Source organism: Rattus rattus, chromosome 14, assembly GCF_011064425.1.
Source record: "Rattus rattus isolate New Zealand chromosome 14, Rrattus_CSIRO_v1, whole genome shotgun sequence".
Classification (NCBI taxonomy): domain Eukaryota; kingdom Metazoa; phylum Chordata; class Mammalia; order Rodentia; family Muridae; genus Rattus; species Rattus rattus.
In genome coordinates this window covers 76,720,960-76,745,539 of record NC_046167.1, presented here as the reverse complement: position 1 = coordinate 76,745,539, position 24,580 = coordinate 76,720,960, and the positions used below count along the sequence as shown (strand labels likewise).

The window sequence follows — 24,580 nt, the reverse complement described above, 5'->3', positions numbered from 1 at the left end:
ATAATCTCCTTGCATTCCAATTTATGCTTTCCTTTCAGCACTTGATGGTCATTTGAAACTACCTTTTGTTCTGGATAAGCCACAAACTTTGATTTCACTCCTACCGAACTTGTCCAGTTATTTCATTTGGAACTTCTACAAACTGGACCTCAATATTCCCTACAAGTCCGTGTACCACACACTAGAAGCTTCAGTGTGTGCACTGCATAGAGAGAGTAGCAGCAACACAGCAATGGCTAGAAATCCAGATTCTCCCCTCCTCAAGGAAAGCCCTCTCACTGAGGACAGAAAGCCCAGTGCATCTCCCCAGATCCACACATACCAACAAAACAGTGTGGATCACAGCTCATCCTAGTCTAACACATTAGACTCTGATAGATCCACCAGTGTGCTCTTGCGTCCTGGGTCTGGGGGTCTGGGGTCCTCACTCACCACGTGGGACTGTGATCTCCCCTCAGATTTCCTAATGGATGTGTCTAAGGGGAATCCTAGAACACACTGCTTGCTGTCTCCCACTGGTGTGTCTGACTGCTTGGCCTCCCCATATCCCTCATTAGCTTGAACCACACAGCTAAGTCTTAGGAACTTAGCATCTCCCTACTGAGGTGTGCTGGTCAAGCAACTGAGACAAAACAAGGTCTCCTGTATCCACACTTCCACACCGAAGTTGTCAGTGAAGTCAGTTCATACAGGTTCCTCTTTGTTTGTGAATTACCCCCCACGCCAAGGACAGAGACCTCAGAAAACACTAATGAAAGGTCCTGTCTCCTTCCTACTGTCCACTCTTGGAACATCTTGGAAGGTGTTGTAAGACTGTCTTCCAGAAGTGGGTCCCAGAGTCTCACCCACCAATCTTGTGTGTTTACATTAAAAGGTATGAATTAACACTCCTTAGGAAATTACAAAGTCACACACCCTAAGTCAGGCAGGACTTTATTCATAAAGGTGAGCCCTGCAGATGAAGGCTTTAAAGTTCAGTTAGTCTGTGATCGAGCTGTTGCCTACCCTGTTTCACTCTGCACTGTACACAGGACACTGTTCCTCCTGCACTGCTCTGAGGGCAGAAGTCCTGCTCCACATGCAAATCCTTTCCCTGTTACTGCAATGCACAGTTCAGTCCATGACTCAAATAGGTAATTTTAAAACTCGGCTGTGGTACTGCCCTTTACCTTAAGAATTTAGAAACTTAAATCAAGAAGAAGCAAGGCCATTGCTCTGGGGACCGATACACATGCTGTAGGCCACCTGCTTCACTTCCATTTTCCTTCCCCATCTTCCCTCATGTCTCTCCTTCTCCCTAAAGCTCTTCAGCTCCACCTTCCCCTCCCCAGCCCAATAACCTGCTCTAGCCTATATTTTACATGTTAAAATGGGGACAAGTATCCAACGAAGTCACCTGAATATGGGAATACTCCTCATCCTAGGCAGCCCCTCTGGGAAAAGTGGAATTAACATCAAACTACAAACAGCACCAGAGCAATCCACAGTGCCTCTATTTCCTAAGAATTGGAAGATCCTAAATCATAGATTCTCCTGTTCCCTTAACACATTAAATTCCAGTGCAACCCAGCCTTTGAGGTGTGGTTTATAACACCCACAAAATTCACTCCAAATTGATTTAAAATGGCAAGGGACAAGTTCTGGAGGACACTGAGAAGCTAGGTCTCCGCATTTGGCATCCTGCCCATGATGGTTCTGACAGAAACCCCTTGCTCCAAAGGCTTTGCACAGATGCAGCTCCGAAACAGAACTTCCACATGAGAACACCTAATGGCTAGGACCACACGGAATCTACAAGGTGGCTGCTAGTTCCCACCAAGCCCATGCATGGGAGGGCCACCTCCCTGCTTCCCCCTTCTCAGTCCACTGCTAATTCAGGTTAGGGGCAGTGGTCACATGCTCACCATGATTGGACTTGGTAGTTCAGGGTTGGCACTCCGGTAAGACATTCAGCAGCAGAGTTCAAAGCATGTCCCATCAACCATTCAAGCCTGCTCCGTAATAGAGTGGAACTTGCAGCAGGAACAAAAGAACCCGGAAGAACACTCCTTTTTTCCTGATTGGAGGGTCGTTAAAAACGTCCTGACTGGCCAGTAAATCTTGAGTGACATGAGCACCTCCATTAGGATTAGAGTGGGCTGAAGGCACGGAGTTGCAAGATTTCTGGCCCATCATTGTACTCTAGGAGATGACCCTTTTTAGATCTGCAAGATTTGTCTTTCAGTATCCCATTTGTCTGTCCTCCAATAGCCGACCTTTCTGTCTTCCACCACTAAGCAGCAATTTATTCCCCCTCCTTCTTCTACTCCTTGTCCTCATCTTCCTCTTCCTAGTGCTGCTCCTCCTCTTCCTGGTGTATTTCTTCTCCTCCTCTTCCCCATCTTCTTTTTCTCCTACTCCTTGTTATTTTTGTTCCTCTTCTTGTTCTTTTTCCCCTTCCTCTTCTTTTCTACCACCCTCTTTCTGCCCCTCCTCCTCCTCTCATGCTAAACCCCCTTGAATCAAGATGGATAGCTTCTAAAGTCCAATATTCACTACATGACCCCTTGGCAGAATGGTTTCAAGGATATTAATAATTAAAGAGAGCTTTTAGGACACAAAATATGATGTTTGTTTCTGTAATTTCACATTTGCATAAGGAAAATTGTAGCTAATATTCATCTGCTATACGATGTAAGGGTCTGAAAATTGTTGAAGACCCCAGACTCTGATAGTATACAAAAACAAAGAGGGCTTATTGTGCAGAAACAATCATCATTCAGGGGTCAATCATGATTTGAAATAGCAACCCCAGACAAATGACGCTCTGGAGCCACAGGTTGTCAGTGGTCTGCATGCCTTTGTCATGAACTTCTAACCATATAATGAAATAGGGCTGCCCAGTGTAGATGGCCTATCCTGAGAAAGAATATTTCCCATCTTTTGTGGTTATCCCCTGGCTGGTCTCTGGGGGTATGGTTTTATGAATTTGTTCTAGGTTTTATGGTCTGTTCCTAGAGCTGGTGTCTCAGGACTTTCTCTATATTAATTAGGCTCCACTTCTTAAGCTGGTGCTTTATGGCTGTTTTTAAATTAGGCCTGGTCTTACAAATGGATACAAAAGAGTTGCCTCAGTGGAGATAAATGGGGTTTATCTTTCCCTTCAAAATGATTCTCCACAAATAGAGTTTATCTTGCTCTTTCAATATGAGACTCTAGACCACCCTGGGAGAAAAGCAGGAAGTGGATGCCAATTACAGTGGAGCACTATTGGTAGCCAGCACATCTTCCGCAGTGGGAGGTGAAAACACATATCTGCATTAGCAGAGGTTTTCCAGATGAACAGAACTCAAAGCATGAATATCTCTATGTATGGATGAAGTGGATATAGAAATGTAAATAAGAAATACTCAAGTTAATAAAAAAAAAGAAATAAAAAGAGTTCCCATCTTCATCATCCTTACATATGTAAGCTTCCACCAGAAGATATGGCCTAGATAAAGATTTTTCTTATCAACTCATGAGCTCCACAAAAAAAGGGGGATGGGTTCCCATAGTAAATATTCCAATAAGAAAAATCCCTCAGAGTGCACACCTGTTTCAGTTTAAGTAACTGACTGCAGTCATTTGACCTGAAGTGCATTTATCCTCCTCCTGAATGCTCTGTGTCTCAAGGAATCTTCTGTAGAAGATTCCATTTCTTTTTTTTTTTCTTTTCTCTTCTTTTACTGGATATTATCTTTATTTACACTTCATATGTCATCACCTTTCCTGTTTTCCCTTTCAGAAACCCCCTATCACATAGCCCCTCCCCTGCTTCTCTGAGGGTGCTCTGAAAAACCCACCCACTCTCACCTGCCTTCGTGGCATTGCCCTACACTGAATCATCGAGCCTTCGCAGGCCCAAGTGCCACTCCTCCCACTGATGTCCAACAAGGCCATTCTCTGCTACATATGTAGCTGAAGCAAAGGGTCACTCCATGTGTACTCTTTTGTTGGTTGTTTAGTCCCTGGGAGCTCTGGGGGTGTCTGCTCCATTGATATTGTTGTTCTTCCTGTGGGGATGCAAACCCCTTCAGCTCCTCCAAATCTTTCTTTAACTACTCCATTGCGGACCCCGGACCCAGTCCAGTAGTTGGCTGTGAGCCTCCAACTCTATATTTGTCAGGCTATGGCCAAGCCTCTCAGGAGACAGCTATATCAGGCTCCTGTCAGCAAGCACTTCTTGGCATCTGCAATAGTGTCTGAGTTTGGTGACTGTATATGGGATGGATCCCCAGGTGGGTCAGTCTCTGGATGGCCTTTCCTTCAGTCTCTGCTCCACACTTTGTCTCCTTATTTCCTCCTGTGTGTATTTTGTTCCTCCTTCTTGAAAGACTCCCTTCCAGAAAGAGAATTATACAAGCCCTAGGCCCTCAAACATAGAAATGAAAACTAAGTTTTAAATACACAGGCTTGGAACTAAAATAAGCCTTATGAGAAAGTTCAGGAAGTTCAAATGTGTCCCAAGACTTGTGGGACAAGCTGACCCAACATTCAGACAAAATAGCCCAGAAAAGAAAACAAAATGCAGAAACCAGACTAAATTATGGGCATTGCTCCATGGGCCACCTGGCAGGGAAAAAGAAAAAGTCCCTGACCCCCCGGGAGACCTGACCACCATGTACTTTTTGCTAACTCACTGTTATGATTATAGCCAAAATAGGTAATGTACACGTATGCCTCATTTACTCCACCAATCACATCCCTGTAACCATGCATCTGCTTCTGTAAGCCTGCTTCTGCTCTCCAATACACTATAAAAACCCGTCCCTGGTTCTGCTAGGCACGCCAGTCTTCCAAATTGACTGGGACGCCCACAGATACCTGTGCTTCCTGATCAATAAAAATCCTCTTGCAGATTGCAGCCTGTGGACTCGGACTGGTCATTGGGGCTTGAGGATCTCCCTCCTGAGGGAAGATTCTCTCTGAGAATCTTACATTTTGGGGGCTTATCCGGGATCGGAGATTCTCTACCCAAGGACCACCGACCACCCACTGGGAGGTAAGCTGGCCAGCGTTCGTAGTGTCTCATCTTGCTGTGGTCTTGCTGTGTGGCTTGCTTCATAACTGCTTGGTTACTGGATTTGAGTCTAGGCTGTTAGTGTTTGAGCGGGCCAGAGAAGGAGCTGACGAGCTCGGACTTCTCCCCCACAGCCCTGGAAGACGTTCCAAGGGTGTTTGGAGCCCGATTTGTCGGGGCTTAGTCCAGTATCGGAAGGATACGTGAGTTTTGGTTGAGGGTGAGGATTCGACCCTCAGTGCACCCTCCGACTTTTTACTTTTAGTTTTTGCTTGCCTTGAGGCGCGCTTGACTGTTGCTTGTTTGATTGTTGGGTGTGTTTGTCTTGTTTGTTCTCTAATTTTCTTTGAAACTAACATGGGACAGTCTTTAATAACACCTCTGAGTCTTACTCTCGACCACTGGAAGGACGTCAAAGACCGAACCAATGAACAAGGGGTCGAAATTAAGAAGGGGAAGTGGCAGACCCTCTGCACTTCTGAGTGGCCCACTTTTGGAGCGGGATGGCCGGTGGATGGTACTTTTAATAAAACTGTTATTTTACAGGTCAAGGATCAGATCTTCCATAAAGGACAACATGGACATCCTGACCAGGTGCCTTACATTATCACCTGGGAAAGCCTTGCCTTTGAGCCCCCTTCTTGGGTGCAACCCTTTGTAGACTTAAGTTGGCCCCCTACTCCCTCAGCCCCACTTGCTCCTCTTTCAACCCCTTCCTCTCTCTATCCTGTCCTTACCAAGAAGGAATCTCCTAAAACTACATCCAAACCCAAGCCGGTGCTTCCGGAAGATTCTAACTCTCCCCTTATAGACCTCCTATCTGAGGAGCCTCCTCCATATCCTGTTTGTACAAGTTCAGCTCAGGAGGCAGAAGCAAGACCGCCTGCCCTCCCAGAGGCTGAACCCCAGTCTGAGGCAGCATTTTCTCCAATAGCAGGGAGACTGCGCCATAACCGGGAAGCAGCACCGGATTCGACCTCTCAGGCAGACACAGTATTGGCCCTTTTCCGCAGCCGACATTTATAACTGGAAGCAGCACAACCCCCCTTTTTCCAAGGACCCAGTGGCCCTTACTGAACTAATAGAATCTGTTTTACTCACACATCAGCCCACTTGGGATGATTGTCAGCAGCTTTTACAGGCTCTTTTGACTTCGGAAGAAAAACAAAGGGTGTTTCTAGAAGCCAGGAAGCACGTCCTGGGGGATGATGGGCGTCCTACTCAGCTGCCTGATGCAATTGATGATGCGTTTCCACTCACAAGGCCGAACTGGGACTTCAATACGGTTGACGGTAGGGGACACCTACGCCTTTACTGCCAGTTGCTCTTAGCGGGTCTCCGAGGGGCTGCCCGGTGCCCAACCAATTTGGCTCAGGTGAAGCAGGTATTACAGGGGGCCGATGAGACCCCCTCAGCTTTCTTAGAAAGACTAAAGGAGGCCTATCGCATGTATACACCCTATGATCCAGATGACCCAGGGCAGATGACGAGTGTCTCTATGTCCTTCATCTGGCAGGCTGCGCCAGATATTAGGGCTAAGTTACAGAGATTGGAGAACCTACAGGGTTATACGCTGCAGGACTTGCTTAAGGAAGCAGAAAGGATTTTTAGTAAGAGAGAGACACAGGAAGAGAAAGAGGAAAGAGTACGTAGAGAGAAAGATGAGAGGGAGAGGAAAAGAAGCAAGGAGCTGAATCGGACTTTGGCCGCCGTAGTTCAGAGTCAGGGAAGGAAGGGAGATAGGAAGGGAATTCGAAAGAGGCTGAAGCTGGACAAGGATCAGTGCGCCTACTGCAAGGAAAAAGGACATTGGGCCCAAGATTGCCCTAAGAACCCTAAGAACTCCCGTGGACCCCGGAAGAAGTTAGAGACCTCCCTTTTGACCCTAGATGAAGGCTAGGGAGGTCAGGGCCAGGAGCCCCCCCCCCCCGAGCCCAGGATAACTCTTGAAGTTGGGGGGCAGCCCGTTACCTTTCTGGTAGACACTGGAGCTCAACATTCAGTCCTCACCCGGGCTCATGGACAGCTCAGTGACTGGACGGCCTGGGTGCAAGGAGCCACTGGTGGCAAGATATATCGATGGACTACAGATTGCCAGGTTCAGTTGGCTACTGGTAAGGTGACTCATTCTTTCCTACATGTTCCGGATTGTCCATACCCTCTGCTGGGCCGTGACTTGCTTACTAAACTAAAAGCACAAATTCATTTTGAAGAAGGAGGGGCCCGGATAACTGGTCCTCATGGGACCCCTCTCCAAGTTCTGACCCTTCAATTAGAGGACGAATATAGACTATATGAACCGGGGCACGACAAACCACAAACTACAGAAATAGACTCTTGGGTCACGAAGTTCCCACTAGCCTGGGCAGAGACTGGTGGAATGGGACTAGCGCTTCAGCAGCCCCCTCTAATTATTCAACTAAAGGCCACTGCAGTTCCAGTTTCTATAAAGCAGTATCCCATGTCACAGGAAGCCTACCAGGGCATAAGACCACATATCAGGAGGCTTCTAGACCAGGGCATTTTAGTCCCTTGTCGGTCGCCATGGAATACGCCCCTGCTACCTGTTAAAAAGCCAGGAACTGGAGATTACAGGCCAGTACAAGATTTAAGAGAGGTCAATAAAAGGGTAGAAGACAACCATCCGACTGTCCCAAACCCTTACAACTTACTCAGTACTCTGCCCCCCACACATACTTGGTATACGGTTTTGGATCTGAAAGATGCTTTCTTCTGTCTCCAGCTCAGCCCGGAAAATCAACCTTTATTTGCCTTTGAATGGAAAGATCCAGACTTGGGACTTTCGGGTCAATTAACCTGGACTAGATTGCCACAGGGATTTAAGAATAGTCCCACTCTCTTTGATGAAGCTTTACATCGAGATCTGGCTGATTTCCGAGTCCAGTACCCCTCTCTCTCCTACTCCTGCAATACGTTGATGACCTGCTTTTGGCAGGTGCCACTGAGAGGGCCTGCCGTTTGGGGACAGAATCCCTCCTACAGACTCTGGGGCGCCTAGGCTATCGGGCCTCGGCAAAAAAGGCCCAAATATGTCAAACTCAAGTCACTTATTTGGGATATCAGCGGAAAGATGGGCAGAGGTGGTTGACCTCAGCTCGAAAACAAACTGTGGCTGGCATTCCGGTTCCAAAGAGCCCCCGTCAGTTGAGAGAGTTTTTAGGCACGGCAGGATTTTGTCGCTTCTGGATCCCGGGTTACGCCGAAATGGCTGCTCCCCTATACCCACTCACTAAACAAGGGACGCTTTTCCAGTGGGATCGCAAGAACAAGAGGCCTTTGACAACATCAAGCGTGCCTTGTTGTCCTCCCCTGCCCTTGGCCTCCCAGATGTTACCAAGCCCTTTGAGCTATTTGTAGATGAAAAGCAAGGTTACGCAAAGGGGGTTCTTACACAAAGACTGGGGCCCTGGAAACGACCAGTGGCCTATTTATCAAAGAAGTTAGACCCCGTTGCCTCAGGATGGCCACCTTGCTTGAGAATGGTAGCAGCAAATGCACTCCTGACTAGGGATGCTAATAAGCTGACCCTAGGACAGCCTCTGACTATCTTGGTGCCTCATGAGGTAGAAGCCCTGATAAAACAACCTCCTGACCGCTGGCTTTCTAATTCTCGCATGACTCATTACCAAGCTATGTTGTTAAACACGGAGAAGGTCCAGTTTGGCCCGGTTCTGGCTTTGAATCCGGCCACCCTACTCCCCTTACCAGAGGAAGTCGAACCACATGACTGCCTCCAGATTTTAGCAGAAACACATGGAACCAGACCAGACCTGACGGATCAGCCTCTCAGATAACCATGAGCAAGTCTCCCCATGGCCGTATGATTTAGAGGACATAGACCTCCTAAAGAAAATGGGGGCCGTATACTCTCCTCAACTGAAACGATGGGTCTATAATAAAAAGATTGTCATGCCTGCAAAAATGACTTTTGAATTAATATCTCACTTATATAAGTTAACCCACCTGGGAATCAAAAAGATGAGAACTCTCCTGGAACGAGAAGAAATAGATCTCCACCTTCTGGGACAGGGTCAGGCCCTACGGGAAGTGACTGAAAACTGTAAAGCTTGTGCCCAAGTGAACCCAGGGAAAGTGAAAAATGGTATCGGGACTCGTCCCAGGGGACATCGTCCTGGCATCCACTGGGAGATTGATTTTACTGAAATCAGACCAGGTATGTACGGATACAGATATCTGCTGGTGTTTGTGGATACATTTTCAGGATGGGTTGAGGCCTTTCCCACCAAACATGAGACTGCAAAGATAGTCACCAAGAAACTCCTTGAAGAAATTTTTCCCAGGTATGGTATGCCTCAAGTCTTGGGATCGGACAACGGGCCCGCTTTCGTTTCCCGGGTAAGTCAGTTGGTGGCCAAATTACTGGGGATTGATTGGAAACTACATTGTGCATACAGACCCCAGAGTTCAGGACAGGTAGAGCGTATGAATAGAACAATTTAGGAGACTTTATCCAAACTTACGCTTGCAACTGGCTCAAAGGATTGGGTTTCCCTCCTCCCCTTAGTTCTTTACAGGGCCCGGAACACGCCGGGCCCTCATGGGTTGACTCCCTTTGAGATAGTATATGGGGCACCACCCCCATTTATTGATTTCTTTAATTCCAATATTGCTAATTTTGCTAATAGCCCTTCCCTGGAAACCCATCTACAAGCTTTGCAACTCGTGCAGAGAGACATCTGGAGACTCCTGGCTGCTGCATACCGGGACAGACTTGACCAGCCGACTGTGCCACACCCGTTCCAGGTGGGGGACCTCGTATGGGTACGCAGACACCAGATTAAGAATCTCGAGCCCCGGTGGAAAGGACCCTACACTGTCCTCCTGACGACACCAACCACCCTGAAAGTGGACGGAATCACTGCGTGGATCCACTCTTCTCACGTCAAGGCAGCCCAACCGGAGGAAGCCACCGTACAGCAGACATGGAGGGCTCAACGCACCCGGAACCCCCTAAAGCTGCGACTCACACGCGTACACTCCTGACACTAATCACTCTGAGCATGTGCTGGGGGGAGGGGGTTGCTGGACAACCAAGCCCTCACCAGGTTATCAACCTTTCCTGGGTTATACGCAACTTGGAGACGGGGTGGACACAGGTGTTAGCCAACGGTGCTCACTCCCCAGGCACCTGGTGGCCTACTCTAACCTTTGATTTATGTCAGTTGGCTAAAGATTCATAGGGGCGTACCGAGAAATCTCCCCGCAATTCCTATCCCCCTTGCCGGCATTCTAGCTGGTATGTCTGTCCGGGAGGAAAGAGAACCGCCCAATGTGGGGGGCCAGAAACCTTTTACTGTGCTAAATGGGGATTCGAGACTCATACTAATGGACCCTGGAAAGCCTAGGGGGGAGATCTCGTAACTTTTATTGGCTCAGCGGGGGAATCTAACATCCAAATGAGGTTTACTGAGGCAGGAAAGAAACATGATTGGAAATCTGGGGTACGGTGGGGTCTCCGCCTCTATACCCCTGGGCAGACCCATCCGGGCCTGTTGTTTTCTCTTCAATTGGTTCGAAAGCGGATTGCCCCGGCTGTAGGACCTAACCTAGTCCTAAAGGATCAAAGAACCCCCTTATTCCCTGCTCCAGCCCATTTGCCTAGATTCACTCAAACCTCTCTAGTGACCCACTCCTTCGCAAGTAGGGATTCCGCCGCTCCGACCACTCACACACCAGGCACAGGAGATCGGCTACTCAATCTAGTGAAGGGTGCATATCTAACTCTCAATTATTCAGACCCACTTAGAACTCAAGAATGCTGGCTATGTCTAGTCTCCAGCCCACCTTATTATGAAGGAGTAGCAGTTTTAGGAAATTACACCAACCAGACTACAGCCCCGGAAAGCTGTTCTGATAGTCTTAACCATAGATTGACACTTCCCAAGGTCACAGGACAGGGGCTCTGTATAGGAACTGTGCCACCCACTCATCAGGCACTCTGCAATGTCACAAGAAAAGCTCCCACTGGGAAATATTATTTGGCTGCCCCACCAGGTACTTATTGGGCCTGCAATACTGGCCTAACCTCATGCATTTCGGCCATTATTTTAAACCAAACATCTGATTACTGTGTATTGACAGAGATTTGGCCCAAAGTAATCTATCATGAGCCTGAGTATGTGTATTCCTATTTTGAGGGACATCCACAGATCAAGAGAGAGCCCCTCACTCTGACTCTAGCTTTGTTAATAGGGGGAATTACTTTTGGAGGAGTAGCTGCAGGTATAGGGACAGGAACAACCGCCCTCATAGAAACAGGCCACTTCCGTCAATTGCAAGCAGCTATGAATGCAGATTTGAAAGCAATCGAAGAATCTATAAGTGCTTTAGAAAAGTCTTTGACATCTCTGTCAGAGGTGGTCCTCCAAAACAGAAGGGGGCTTGATATGATGTTTCTCCGAGAGGGGGGGGGCTATGCGCTGCTCTAAAAGAAGAATGTTGCTTTTATGCAGACCATACTGGGATAGTAAAAGACAACATGGCCAAACTCCGTGAGCGCTTGGCCCATAGACAAAAGATGTCTGAGTCCCAACAGGGATGGTTTGAAGGGTGGTTTAATCGATCCCCATGGTTTGCTACTCTGTTATCAACTTTGAGGGACCCTTAATAATCCTTCTCCTGATTCTCCTATTAGGACCCTGCATTCTAAACAGATTAGTACAATTCATAAAAGATAGGCTTTCAGTTATTCAAACTTTCGTGCTAAGACAGCAGTATCAACTAGTAGAACAACAACCGACTGAGGTACTTTAAATAAATGAGTGAAAGATTCCACTCAAGGACAAAAAGAAAATGGGGGAATGAAAGACCCCCTTCCAGAAAGAGAATTATACAAGCCCTAGGCCCTCAAACATAGAAATGAAAACTAAGTTTTAAATACACAGGCTTGGAACTAAAATAAGCCTTATGAGAAAGTTCAGGAAGTTCAAATGTGTCCCAAGACTTGTGGGACAAGTTGACCCAACATTTAGACAAAATAGCCCAGAAAAGAAAACAAAATGCAGAAACCAGACTAAATTATGGGCATTGCTCCATGGGCCACCTGGCAGGGAAAAAGAAAAAGTCCCTGACCCCCCGGGAGACCTGACCACCATGTACTTTTTGCTAACTCACTGTTATGATTATAGCCAAAATAGGTATTGTACACGTATGCCTCATTTACTCCACCAATCACATCCCTGTAACCATGCATCTGCTTCTGTAAGCCTGCTTCTGCTCTCCAATACACTATAAAAACCCGTCCCTGGTTCTGCTAGGCGCGCCAGTCTTCCAAATTGACTGGGACGCCCACAGATACCTGTGCTTCCTGATCAATAAAAATCCTCTTGCAGATTGCAGCCTGTGGACTCACTGGGGCTTAAGGATCTCCCTCCTGAGGGAAGATTCTCTCTGAGAGTCTTACATTCTAAGAAAGACTGAAGCATCCACAATTTGCTCTTCCTCCTTCTTGAGCTTCAGATAGTCAGTGAATTGTATTCTGGGTATTCTGAGCTTTTGGGCTAATATCCACTCATCAGTTTGTGCATACCATGTGTGTTCCTTTGTGGTTGGGTTACCTCACTCAGGACGATATTTTCTAGTTCCATCCATTTGCCGAAGTATTTCATGAAGTCATTGTTTTAATAACTGAGTTATACTCAATTGTGTAAATGTACCACATTTTCTGTATCCATTCCTCTGTTGAAGACATCTGGGTTCTTTTCAAATTCTGACTTTGCCTCAAGACATCCAGAAAAGACCATAAGATCCCAGCCAAGCAATCGGCCTTCAAATAGGCAGGAACTTTCCATTCTTTAGCATTCTATCCCTCAGCACATCAGCACAGATGCCTTTGCCACAGCTCCCGTCCACCGGGCTATATACCAAGGTAGAAAAAGAAGCTCAAAGAATAAAAAATACAGCCAAAAAGTCAGAAGTTTAAAAATGGAATCTCACCCCTAAGAAGCCCTAAATACCTCAAATTCCAGACCCTGCCCTCTACCTGTAAGTAAGTAAAGGATCCCATTTCTTGAGCCTGCTCTCCCAGGATCCAGATAAAAGGGTTTAAGATTAGGCCCTTAGATAGGTGATCCCAACCTAGTAAAATTAAGAGGAAGCTTCTTCCAGGAACTAGCTGACCATTAAGTTAGATTAAAATCTTAAAAGAACAAACAACCTTGAGAAGCAGGAAGCTTCTCCTAGGAACTAAAGGGAACAAAAAGTTAAGCAATCTTGACAGGAAGCTTCTTGTGATTTTCCAATGACACTACCCCTGCCCCCTTGGGTTGTGGTTTCTCCCTTTAAATACCCTTTCTCCCAGCATCTCAGGGTCCAACTCCACTGCCCCTGCATGGGATATGAGTCTCGACCCCAGTGCACTGGTTCCTATCAATAAACCTCATGTTTATTACAGCAAGGACGGTCTCACGTGACTTCTTGGGGGGTCGCATCATCCCAAGACTTGAGTGAGGGTCTCCCTGCTCCGGGGTTCTTTCAAAGCCAAGATCTTGGGTCTCTTGGATGTCATGATGAAGGTAATAACTATGAGCATTCATTGCCCAAGACATCAGATGGGAAGAGACTCAGTGGCACTGGACAATAACCAGGCAGATCAAGTGACTCCAGAAATGGTTATGCAAGGGACTATCCCAGTTTTGGGCCAGCAAGAGACACCTGCTGGGAACCCGCATTAGACTAAAGGATGGGCTCATTTAGAATATACAGCAGAAGAAAGGGCCCAAATTGCTTAGAAGAGGAAAGACAGTGGCACACTCAAGGGTAAAGCTATACTCCCCAGAGAATAAAAAAAAGACTTTCCCAAATGCACAAATGGCCACATTTAGCCCTCACCAGCATAAAGGCAACAATTCACAGACACCCTAAGGTTGATTCTGAACAATTTAAGGATAGAGTGGTGACTACTTGTTTTAGCCACTTGGCAGTTAGGAGATTTACATAGCAAATATATTTCACCAATCATTTCTTAACTACACCAATACTCTGAAAGAGCGGGCCATTCTTCAAGGACAGAATCCTAAGTGGAATGCTTCAGAGGATGCAAAAGATAGAAAAAGTAGGAAATGGAAAGTATGAAAGCTGGGGTGGGGTAGCAAGGAGCTAAGGCTTCTGCTAAGGAAGCTTCTTAAGAACAGCAGCATTTATACTACCTACAAGGAAAATGGAAAGAAATGGGAGATTTCCATGAAGTCAGCAGAATCAACCATACAATGGACAAATTAAGGAGGGATCTGATCAAACCATGTTGCTCACTGAGTACAGGGCCATCTCATTAACATTAAAGACCATGCCTCCACTACTTTGGAACTGATGTCTTCAGCCACATGTGGTAGCAATTTTTGGAATCTCAGCATCAGAGACAACCCCTCTCCAAAGGACCTGGCCCCAGACCATTAACAGATCTCAAAAGCATATGCCTGGTTTTAGAGAAGAAGCTCTGCTTTTTTAATACATACCTCAAGGCCTTAGGGAAATGCCCCAGGTCCTAGGCCCCAGGTCCTTACAGGCTCTAAGATGTGGCTGAGTTTGAGAAGGAGCTATGTAATTCTCTATCCATGAAGTCCTCATGGAAAGCCTTGCTCAATCAGGCCAGTTCTCACCACAACAGTGTTTTTCCTTTTCAAATGGTGTCACCTGATGTCCTGCCCACCTGGCGGAACTTTGCTTTTCTCAAGAAGAAAAGCGGTCCTTTATGGCACACCAGGCCTTACTGGTGGTTGTGACCCTGCAATGCTCCATGAAGCTGCTTGTTAAAGGGCTGCTCTGTGATCTGGGGATGGGCCTAGTGGCTGTTGGTTAATCAGGGCTGTCTCCTGTGTTACCTTCTGAAGCCATATTTTCTGACAATCCGGGTGAACAACGATGTGCATCCTACCATCCTAATCTCTAAGATGCTTGATTACCATGCTACTTACCTGAGGGAGGGAGTCTCTCCCTGAGGTAAACTCTACTCAGTGTGATTCACTATTTCCCAGGCATTGGAAAATCCTTTACATCAAAGATTCTATACTCTTTTCATCACAGCTTAATATCAATGTCTACTCCAGGAACTTTGAAAGTGGTAAAGAAACAGTACAGAAAGGGACAGAATAAAAGGAAGTTGATAATTTCCCTTCTTTGACAATACTTAATATTACGAATGAACAGTAAGGTAATCAATTTTAGATGATTGATAAGCGTCTGACTGGCCCATTTTTGGGTCTACACACCAGGCTATCAAGAATCTGAATAAAACATTTAACTTAGTATGAAACCAAGATACTGTAGTTATACTAGTCCTACGAAATAGAAGATCTGCGTAATGCAATGTGGCCCATCGACTCAGGGGAGAAGAGGAGAGGCAGCTGGACGAAGAATTAAGGGAGGGGGTAACCGGGAGGAGGGCAGTGTTCAGGATGTAAACTGAATACATAAAAGAAATAATTAAGTTTATTAAAGAGCAGGGGATGGCTTTTATAGTTAAGCTCAAGGCCTAGGTACATAGCATGTGCTTACAGAAGTAGAATCTTTTTTCAGTTAGTAACTTAGTTCACTATCACCCTGTCATTAGAATATACCAAGAACACTGGAAACCATGTATGATATGCAGATCACAACAATGTACATGAAGAACAAGTCAAAAAAAAAGAAAAGGTAACTTTTAACTTGGAATTGAATTTTACCATTAAAATTAATTAGCAAAAGAAAGAAAAACCGAAATATGATAGCCTATCACAAATACAGTTCTCATTATTTTCTTTGATTGAGACAGGGTCTGATTTAGAACCCCAGCTGACTTTGATTTGATTAGCACACTATAATGTATAACACATATTAAAAGTATAGTAGATAGCAGTCTGTGTTTAAGCAAGCGCCTTTCAACAAATATTCCTAGCATCAGAATCATCAACAGAAGAGAGAGCTGAGAAGTCATTTGACGTTGGTCTCATTATTAGTAAAGGAGAATGTTATTTTTTTTTTTAAAGATTAATTTATTCATTTATTATATATAAGTACACTGCAGCTGTCTTCAGATACACCAGAAGAGGGCACCAGACCTGATTATAGATGGTTGTGAGCCACCATGTGGTTGCTGGGAATTGAACTCAGGATCTCTGGAAGAGCAGTGGGGTGCTCTTAAACACTGAGACATCTGTCCAGTCCAAGGAGACTGTTCTTAACAGGATTATTCCTCACGGCAGCCTAGACTTGTCAATCTTGGGATCACTCCAACCCTTAAAGGATTTGCACTGATGCTAACTGCTCTACAGCTAATGTAGAAGAAAGTCCTCCCTGGTTTGTGTAGTTGGAAGGGGAAATTTACTGTGTTCCGATCATCCACACAACCCTACTGTATGGTTAATTTTCACTGATATCATAAAATAGGCCATGGCCAAGAGGAATCATTATTGAAAGCATTGAATTGGACTTGCACTTCTAAAGGATTAGAGTCCATGACAGCAATGTAGGCACATAGCAACAAGAAGACCAAAGAGCTCACTGGTTGAATCTCAGACAGGATGGAGACAGCAACTCAGATTTAAGAAAAACTATAAATTAAAATATCAAACAATTGGCACTGGTAAGATGGTTCGGTGGTTAAGAGCACTGACTGCTTTTCCAGGTAGACTGAATTCAATTCCCAGCAACCACAGGGTGGCTCACTACCATCTGTATTGGGATCTGATGCCCTCTACTGGTTTATCTGAAGACAGCGACAGTGTATGCATACACATAAAATAAATAATTCTTTTAAAAAATGTATTTTTAGAAACATTCCAACAATTTATGATGGGGAACCTGATCCCAGGGTATGTGCCATCCTATACAAAACAGAGTAATCAATAGGACAATAAAGAAATAGAAAACACACAGACACAGTAAGACACAAAGATACAATAATCAAGACTATGTGCAGTCTTGCTGACATAATGAGGGAACGGAGAGAAAAAGCCATGAACAAAAGCACAAACTATAGTCAGGCTTTCATCAAACACTTAAGGAAACTCTGCCAGGCATAATGTCAACTTGACCATTATTACCTATGATTGTATGTATGAAAAATTTAAAAAGAACAGAGACTTCACAGCCACCACAAAAATACCTCAAACTGCCCTCTAATCTGTTTATTTCTTACCGACAGTGGCTACTGATCTTTTTCTCAAGAGTGCTTCCCACCACCGCCTATCTATCAGTTTCTAAACAATTAGTAAAATGTAGCAGGCAAACCAAACTGTGGAACGCAGTGTTCACAAGTCCTAGGAACCAGACCACCATTTCTCTAGAAATTATCTTTTGACTTCACAACAAAGGCACTGTTCATCCCTAATATTAAATACTGTCACAACAGCAATGTTATCAACTTCCTTTTGGGGTACAGAGCTAAACAAAGGATTCTCAAATGAGGAAAATCGAATGGCTCGGAGGCACCCCGTAAATTGCATCTCCATCAAATGATCATATGGTCTGAAATCCTGACAATCAGCAAATTAGGAGGCAGAGACAAGATTTTATGAGAAAATTGTGAGAGCCTCAAACCAAATCAGTCATTTAAGTATTAACAATCCAAACACTGGGGCTGGAGAGATGGCTCAGTGCTTAAGAGCACTGACTGCTCTTCCAGAGGTCCCAAGTTCAAATTCCAGCAACAACCTGGTGGCTCAAAACCATCTGAAATAAGATCAGATGCCCTCTTCTGGTGTGTCTGAAGACAGTTACAGTGTACTGATATATAGTAAAATCTTTTAAAAAATTTTAAAAAGAGAGAGGGAAATTTCATTTAAAAAAATGTTCAACATTCTTAGTCATCAGAGAAATGAAAATCAAAATGACCATGATATTCTACCTCACACCAGTCAGAATGGCTAAGATCAAAACCTCATGTGACAGCACATGCTGGTAAGGATGTGGAGAAGAGAAACGCTCCTCAATTGTTGGTGGGTTTGCAAGCCGGTACAAACACTCTGGAAATCACTCTGACTGTTCTTCAGAAAATTGGACATATTCGTCCTTGTAGACCTAGGTATATCACTCCTGGGCATATACCCAAAGGATGTTCCAACATATAACAAAGGTACATGCTCCACTATATTCATAGCAGCCTTATTGATAATACCAGAAGCTCAAAAGAACACAGATGTCCCTCAGCAGAGGAATGGATACAGAAAATGTGGTACATCTACACAATGGAGTACTACTCAGCTATTAAAAACAATGACATCATGAAACTCACAGGCAAATGGATGGAAGTAGAAAATATCTTCCTGAGTGAGCTAACCCAGTCACAAAAGAATAAATATGGTATGTACTCATTGATAACTAGAGGTTAGACAAAAAGCTCAGAATACCCACGATTCAACTCACAGACCATATGAAATGCAAGAAGGAAGACCAATGTGGATGCTTCAGTCCTACTTAGAAGAGGGAATAAAATAATTACAGGAGGCAGAAAGAGGGAGAGGGAAAGGCTGGGCGGGCAGTGGGGGTGGGAGAGCATTAGTTGTGGGGAGAGATAGGAAAGAAGTACAGAGGGTCAGGAAATGGAAGGGAAGTATGTAGCAGTGGGGAATGAGGAACTGGGAGTAGCCACTAGAAAGCCCTAGATGCTAGGAAAGCAAGAGGCTCCCAGCACACAACTGGGATGGCATTAGCTGAAATACCCAACAAAGGGGAAAGAGAACCTGTAGAGACCATATCCAGACCCAGTTGAGGGATGGGGCCACACACACATCTCAAAATATTAACACACAATTGTTCCTGTCTAAGGGAAATGCAGGGACAAAGAATGGAGCAGAGACTGAAGGAAAGGCCATCCAGAGACTGCCCCCCATGCCGATCCATCTTATCTGCAGACACCAAACCAAGACACTATTGCTGATGCCAAGAAGCATGAGCTGACAGGAACCTGCTATGGCTGCTCCCTGAGGGGCTTGGCCAGAGCCTGACCAATACAGATGTGGATGCTCACAGCCAACCATCAGACTGAGTGAGCATTAGGACAGCAGAGAGGACTTAGGGGAAAGACTGAAGAAGCTGAAGGGGTTTGCAACCCCATAGCAAGAACAACATTATCAACCAACCAGATTCCCCTAGAGCTATCAGGGATAGACCACCAACCAAAGAGAACACCTGGAGGGATCCATGTCCCCAGCTGTTCACATAGCAGAGGATGGCCTTATCTGACATCAATGGGAGCAGGGAAGGCCCTTGGTCCTGTGGAGACTCCGCCCCAACTTAGGGGAATGCTAGGGAGGTGAGGCACGAGTTAGTGGGGGTGCGGGGGGGGGTGGCGGGATATCATAGGCGGTTTGCAGAGGGGAAACCAGGAAGGGGGATAACATTTGAAATTTAAATATATCAAATAACCAATAAAAATGAACGAATTAATAAGAAATGAAATATAAAATGTGAAATCAATCGTTGACTCTTTCAAACGAAAAACATTATTAATAATAAGAAAATCCCCACATATCCGTACCAATTTGGAATAAGTAAGGGCCATTCCCTGGCAGAGAGAATGGCTTTGACCTGGACCCTATGTGCAATGTTAGGTGCTAGATATGTAACGGAACACACAGCTGGAACATACGGCATTCTTCTCAACCCACTGAGCTGAAGTAATTGTGCAAGTGGATCGGACACAGCTGCAAAGGGGTACCCTCCAGTTGGAAATTCAATATGCATTGATCAAGCCAACCTCCCCAAAACATATGATTTTGTATAGAACTTAGGTGAGTTTATCCATAATTGCTTGTATAAAAGTCTTTCTTCTATGAGGGTGTCTCTCTTCCTGGCTCATAGAAGTTAATTGCTCCAAACTTCCCCCAAGCCTATCAAGTGAGTGTATCTGGACTTGAGGGAAAGGATCTAGCAATCAATCCTTTACTCAATTACCTGATTCCCTTTTATTAGAGAACGTTTGAGAAAAACTTGGAAACAAACATTAAAGTCACCTTTCAAAGTGTGTCACTTTTCTCCCTGTAACTTCAACTACCAGGCTGGAAGTTAGAGCAGCCCAGTTCCCTGCAGATAGAAGAAAGGCTACTTAACCCCCTGCTGTTTTAAGGTGAGGGGCTACTCACCACAGATTGCAGTTTACAGTCTGGCCTCTGAGGAACTCAGGAAAGTCAGCTACAGCTGCAAAGCGCATTAGACCTAAAATAGGTAAAACAGCAACCCTAAATATCTCGCAAGACCAAGTCTTGCCCCCGCGGACATTCTTCCCCCTCCGCAGCCTCAAAAGAAACCAAAAAGAAAGAACAGCCAGGGTTGGCCCCCTGCATCCCACCACACCGAGTCCGGCGACTGAGCCGCCCGCTCCTTCTCGTTTTGGGCAGCGGTCACCTACTCACCATGTCCCGACTTAGTAGATTGCCAGGACGTCCATAAGACACCAGGAAGCCGACATCAAAACACATCAGGCCAATCATTCAAGCCCGCTAAGCAACTCCGGTAAATCGACTGCTGGAAACAGGGCACCAGGAAGTACACTCCTCTTCTACTAGTGGAGGGCCTGCCTGGACGCCCTGATTGGCCAGTGAATCTTGAGTGACATGAACCCCTCCCGTAGGATTAGAGTTTGCTGAAGTCACACAGCATAGCGTTTCCTGGCCCAGGATTCTAGTCCAGGAGCTTACCCTTCTCAGAGCTGCAAGATTTTTATTTCAATATCTCTTTTGCGTGTCTTCCAATAACCTATCTTTCTGCCTTCCAGCACTCAGCAGGAGTTTCTTCCTCCTGCTCTTGCTGCTGTTGCTGCTCCTCAATCAAGAGGGATAACTTGCAAGGTACAGTATTCAGCTTGGAGCAGACTGAAGTATAGGTTCCAAGGATAGTAACAATTAAAGAGAGACTTTAGGACACAAAGTGTGATGTTTGTTTCTCTGATTGTACGCTGACGTCGGGAAAATTGCAGCTAATATTCAACTGCTACATGTGAGACTGCAAACAACCCTGGGAGAATAGCAGGGAATAGATGCCGACAGCTACGGAGCACTAATGTTAGAAGCACATCTTCCTCAGTGGGAAGGTGAAACATCATATCTGTGTTAGTAAAGGTTTTCCAGATGAACAGAACTAATAACAATGGATCTGTCTATGTGTGCATGGAGTGGATATATAAGAATGGCTCACAGAATGTGGTCCAACTAGTAAAACAAAAACTGTATTGGAAGAAATTTGAAGAATACAGCAGTAGCTGTGTGTCTCAGCTCGTCTTTACCATATGCCAGAATTAAAGAGAAGGAGATGCTAATGCCAGAAAAATAAAATGATCTTTCTAGCCAGTGTATGGCAAGAAGAGAAAGAACTACCAACTTCAATATCCTTTATTCATGGAAGCGCCCACCACAAGCTATGGCCTAGACTAATTTTTTCTTGTCAATCAATACCTCCAGATTAAAGAAGAGATTTCCCATCTTGAATATTGCAAATAATAACAATCCCTCAGAGTGCCCATCTGTTTGGTTTTAGGGAAGTGAACTTGTATAACTAGAGTAATTTGAACTAGCTGCATTAGTGTCAACAACAGTTCACAGTAAGTTCAGGCCTTTGTCCATATTCTTCTTTCTTTACATTTGTTTCTACTTTATTTATTTTCTTAGATATTTTATGCATTACATTTCAAATGTTATCTCCTTTTCCCCCCTCTCCTATACCCCCGCGCCCCTACCCTTGCTTCTATGAGGATGCTCCCACCCCACACATCAATTCCAAACTTAACGCCCTGGCAATACCCTTTCCATATTCTTCATTGCCTGGTCTGTGGACCAGAGTAATGGTCATGCTCCACTATGTTCATAGCAGCCTTATTTATAATAGCCAGAAGCTGGAAAGAACCTAGATGCCCTTCAACAGAGGAATGGATTCAAAAGTGTGGTAAATCTACACAATGACTTCAGCTATCAAAAACGATGACTTCATGAAATGCATAGGCAAATGAAATGAACTATAAAATATCATCCTGACTTAGGTTACTCAATCACACAAAAACACACTTGGTATATACTCATTGGTAAGTGGATATTAGCCAAAAACTCAAATTACCCAAGATGAAATCTACAGACCACAGTAAGCTCAAGGAGAAGGATGACCAAAATGCAGATGTTCCCATCCCTTTTTAAAATGGGGAAAATATTCATAGGAGGTGATATGGAAGCAAAGATTAGAGCAGTGACTCAAGTAATGGCCATTCAGAATCTGACACACCTGTGGCCCATATATATGCAGCCACCAAAACTAGATAAGATTGATGAAGCTAGAAAATGCATGCGGAAAGGGACTGGCTATAGATCTCTCCTGAGAGACACATCCAGAGCCTGTCCAATACAGAGGTCAATGCTAGCAGCAAACCACCGAACTGAGAATAGGGCCCCCTTGGGGGAATTAGAGGAAGTATTGAAAGAGTTGAAGGAGCTTGCAACCCCATAAAAACAACAATGCCAACCAACCAGAGCTTCCAGGGACTAAACCACTACTGGACTGACCCAGGGCTCCAACTGCATATGTAGCAGAGAATAGCCTTGGTGGGGCACCAGTGGAAGGGAAAGTCCTTGGTCTTATCAAGGTTGGAACCCCAGTGCAGGGGAATATGGGGGGGGGCAATACGGGGATTTATAAGGGGAATACATGTATGGGGGATGGGGAGGGAAGAGAATGGGGATTATAGACAGGACACGGGGAAGGGAAATAACCTTCAAAAGGTAAGTAAAGAAATATATAATAAAAAATTAAAGAAAAATGAAAAATAAAAAGTCATGCCAAGAATGGTCTTTAGAGGAAAATAAATGTCATTGAAAAAATGCAAAGGTAAATTAACTTTGAAAAGGAAGAGGCATTCCCTGGCAGAGGCTGTGGCATTACTAAATTACTTTTGATCTTTCCCCTATGTAGACTGTTAGGGGCTGAGTCCCATAACCTGACACACACAGCTGCAGCCAATGAGTGGTCTGTGTCTCAAACATCGAACTGACTGAACTATGTCAATGAGGACAGCACATATCCACATAGGACAGTACCCTAACTGGAAATTCAACATTCATTGCATCAACCTAATCGCTCCAAATTGTACACCCACCAATCTTGTGTGTTTTACATTAAAACGTATGAATTAACACTTGGTAGGAAATTACAAAATCATCAAGCCTTTGTCAATCAAGTCTTTCTTTAAAATGGCAAGGCCTGCAGCTGAGTATTTTAAACATTAATGAGTCTGTGACCTAGCTATTACCTATCCTGTTTCACGCTCCAGTGTACACAGGACACTGTTTCTACTGTTGTGGTCTGAGAGCTGAGGCCATGCTCCACATGCAAATCCTCTCCCTGTTACTGCAATGCAGTTCATTCCATGACTCAAATAGGTAATTTTAAAACTCTCTTGTGGTCCTACACTTAAATGGAAGAATTTAGAAACTTTAATCAAGAAGAAAGCAAGGGGGATATGGCCACAGCAGCAGCAGGTCCCCTGCATCTGAGACACCGCCACAACCTGAAGGGACCAACCCGATAAACAGTTCTCTGCACCCAAATCCGGTGGGAGGGAGAGCTGAACCTTCAGAGAGGCAGACACGCCTGCGAAACCAGAAGAGACTACACTCTGCCCACATTACTGATTCCAGAGGAAAACACCAAACGCCATCTGGAACCCTGGTGCACAGAAGCTCCCGGAAAGGGCGGCACAGATCTTCCTGGTTGCTGCCCCCGCTGAGGGCTCATAAGCAACACCCCACGAGCAAACTTGACCCTTGGGACCACAGGTAAAACAAACCGTCCTGCTCCAAGCGACCTGCCTGGTGAACTCAAGACACAGGCCCATAGGAACAGCTGAAGACCTGTAGATAGGAAAAACTACACGCCTGAAAGCAGAACACTCTGTTCCCATAACTGGCTGAAAGAAAACAGGAAAACAGGTCTACAGCACTCCTGACACACAGGCTTCTAGGACAGTCTAGCCACTGTCAGAAATAGCAGAACAAAGTAACACTAGAGATAATCTGATGGCGAGAGGCAAGCGCAGGAACACAAGCAACAGAAACCAAGACTACATGGCATCATCGGAGCCCAATTCTCCCGCCAAAGCAAACACGGAATATCCAAACACACCAGAAAAACAAAATCTAGTTTCAAAATCATATTTGATCATGATGCTGGAGGACTTCAAGAAAGACATGAAGAACTCCCTTGGAGAAACACAGGAAAACATAAATAAACAAGTAGAAGTCTACAGAGTGGAATCGCAAAAATCCCTGAAAGAATTCCAGGAAAACATAAATAAACAAGTAGAAGCCTATACAGAGGAATCACAAAAATCCCTGAAAGAATTGCAGGAAAACACAATCAAACAATTGAAGGAATTAAAAATGGAAATAGAAGCAATCAAGAAAGAACACATGGAAACAACCCTGGATATAGAAAACCAAAGGAAGAGACAAGGAGCCGTAGATACAAGCATCATCAACAGAATACAAGAGATAGAAGAGAGAAACTCAGGAGCAGAAGATTCCATATAAATCATCGACTCAACTG

The 24,580-nt window shown here is 45.0% G+C and overlaps 1 protein-coding gene across 2 annotated transcripts in view; it reads right to left on the bottom strand.

The window, feature by feature from the left end:
- LOC116883832 (zinc finger protein 431-like) overlaps nucleotides 1-21,535 on the bottom strand; it is a 93,802-nt gene extending 72,267 nt beyond the window's left edge. For both annotated transcript variants that reach the window (XM_032885093.1, XM_032885094.1), the window contains exon 1: nucleotides 20,410-21,535. In XM_032885093.1, the coding sequence (XP_032740984.1) occupies nucleotides 20,410-20,487 (78 nt within the window). In that variant the 5' untranslated portion in view covers nucleotides 20,488-21,535. The remainder of the gene's footprint in view (nucleotides 1-20,409) is intronic.
- Nucleotides 21,536-24,580: the final 3,045 nt, after the last annotated feature.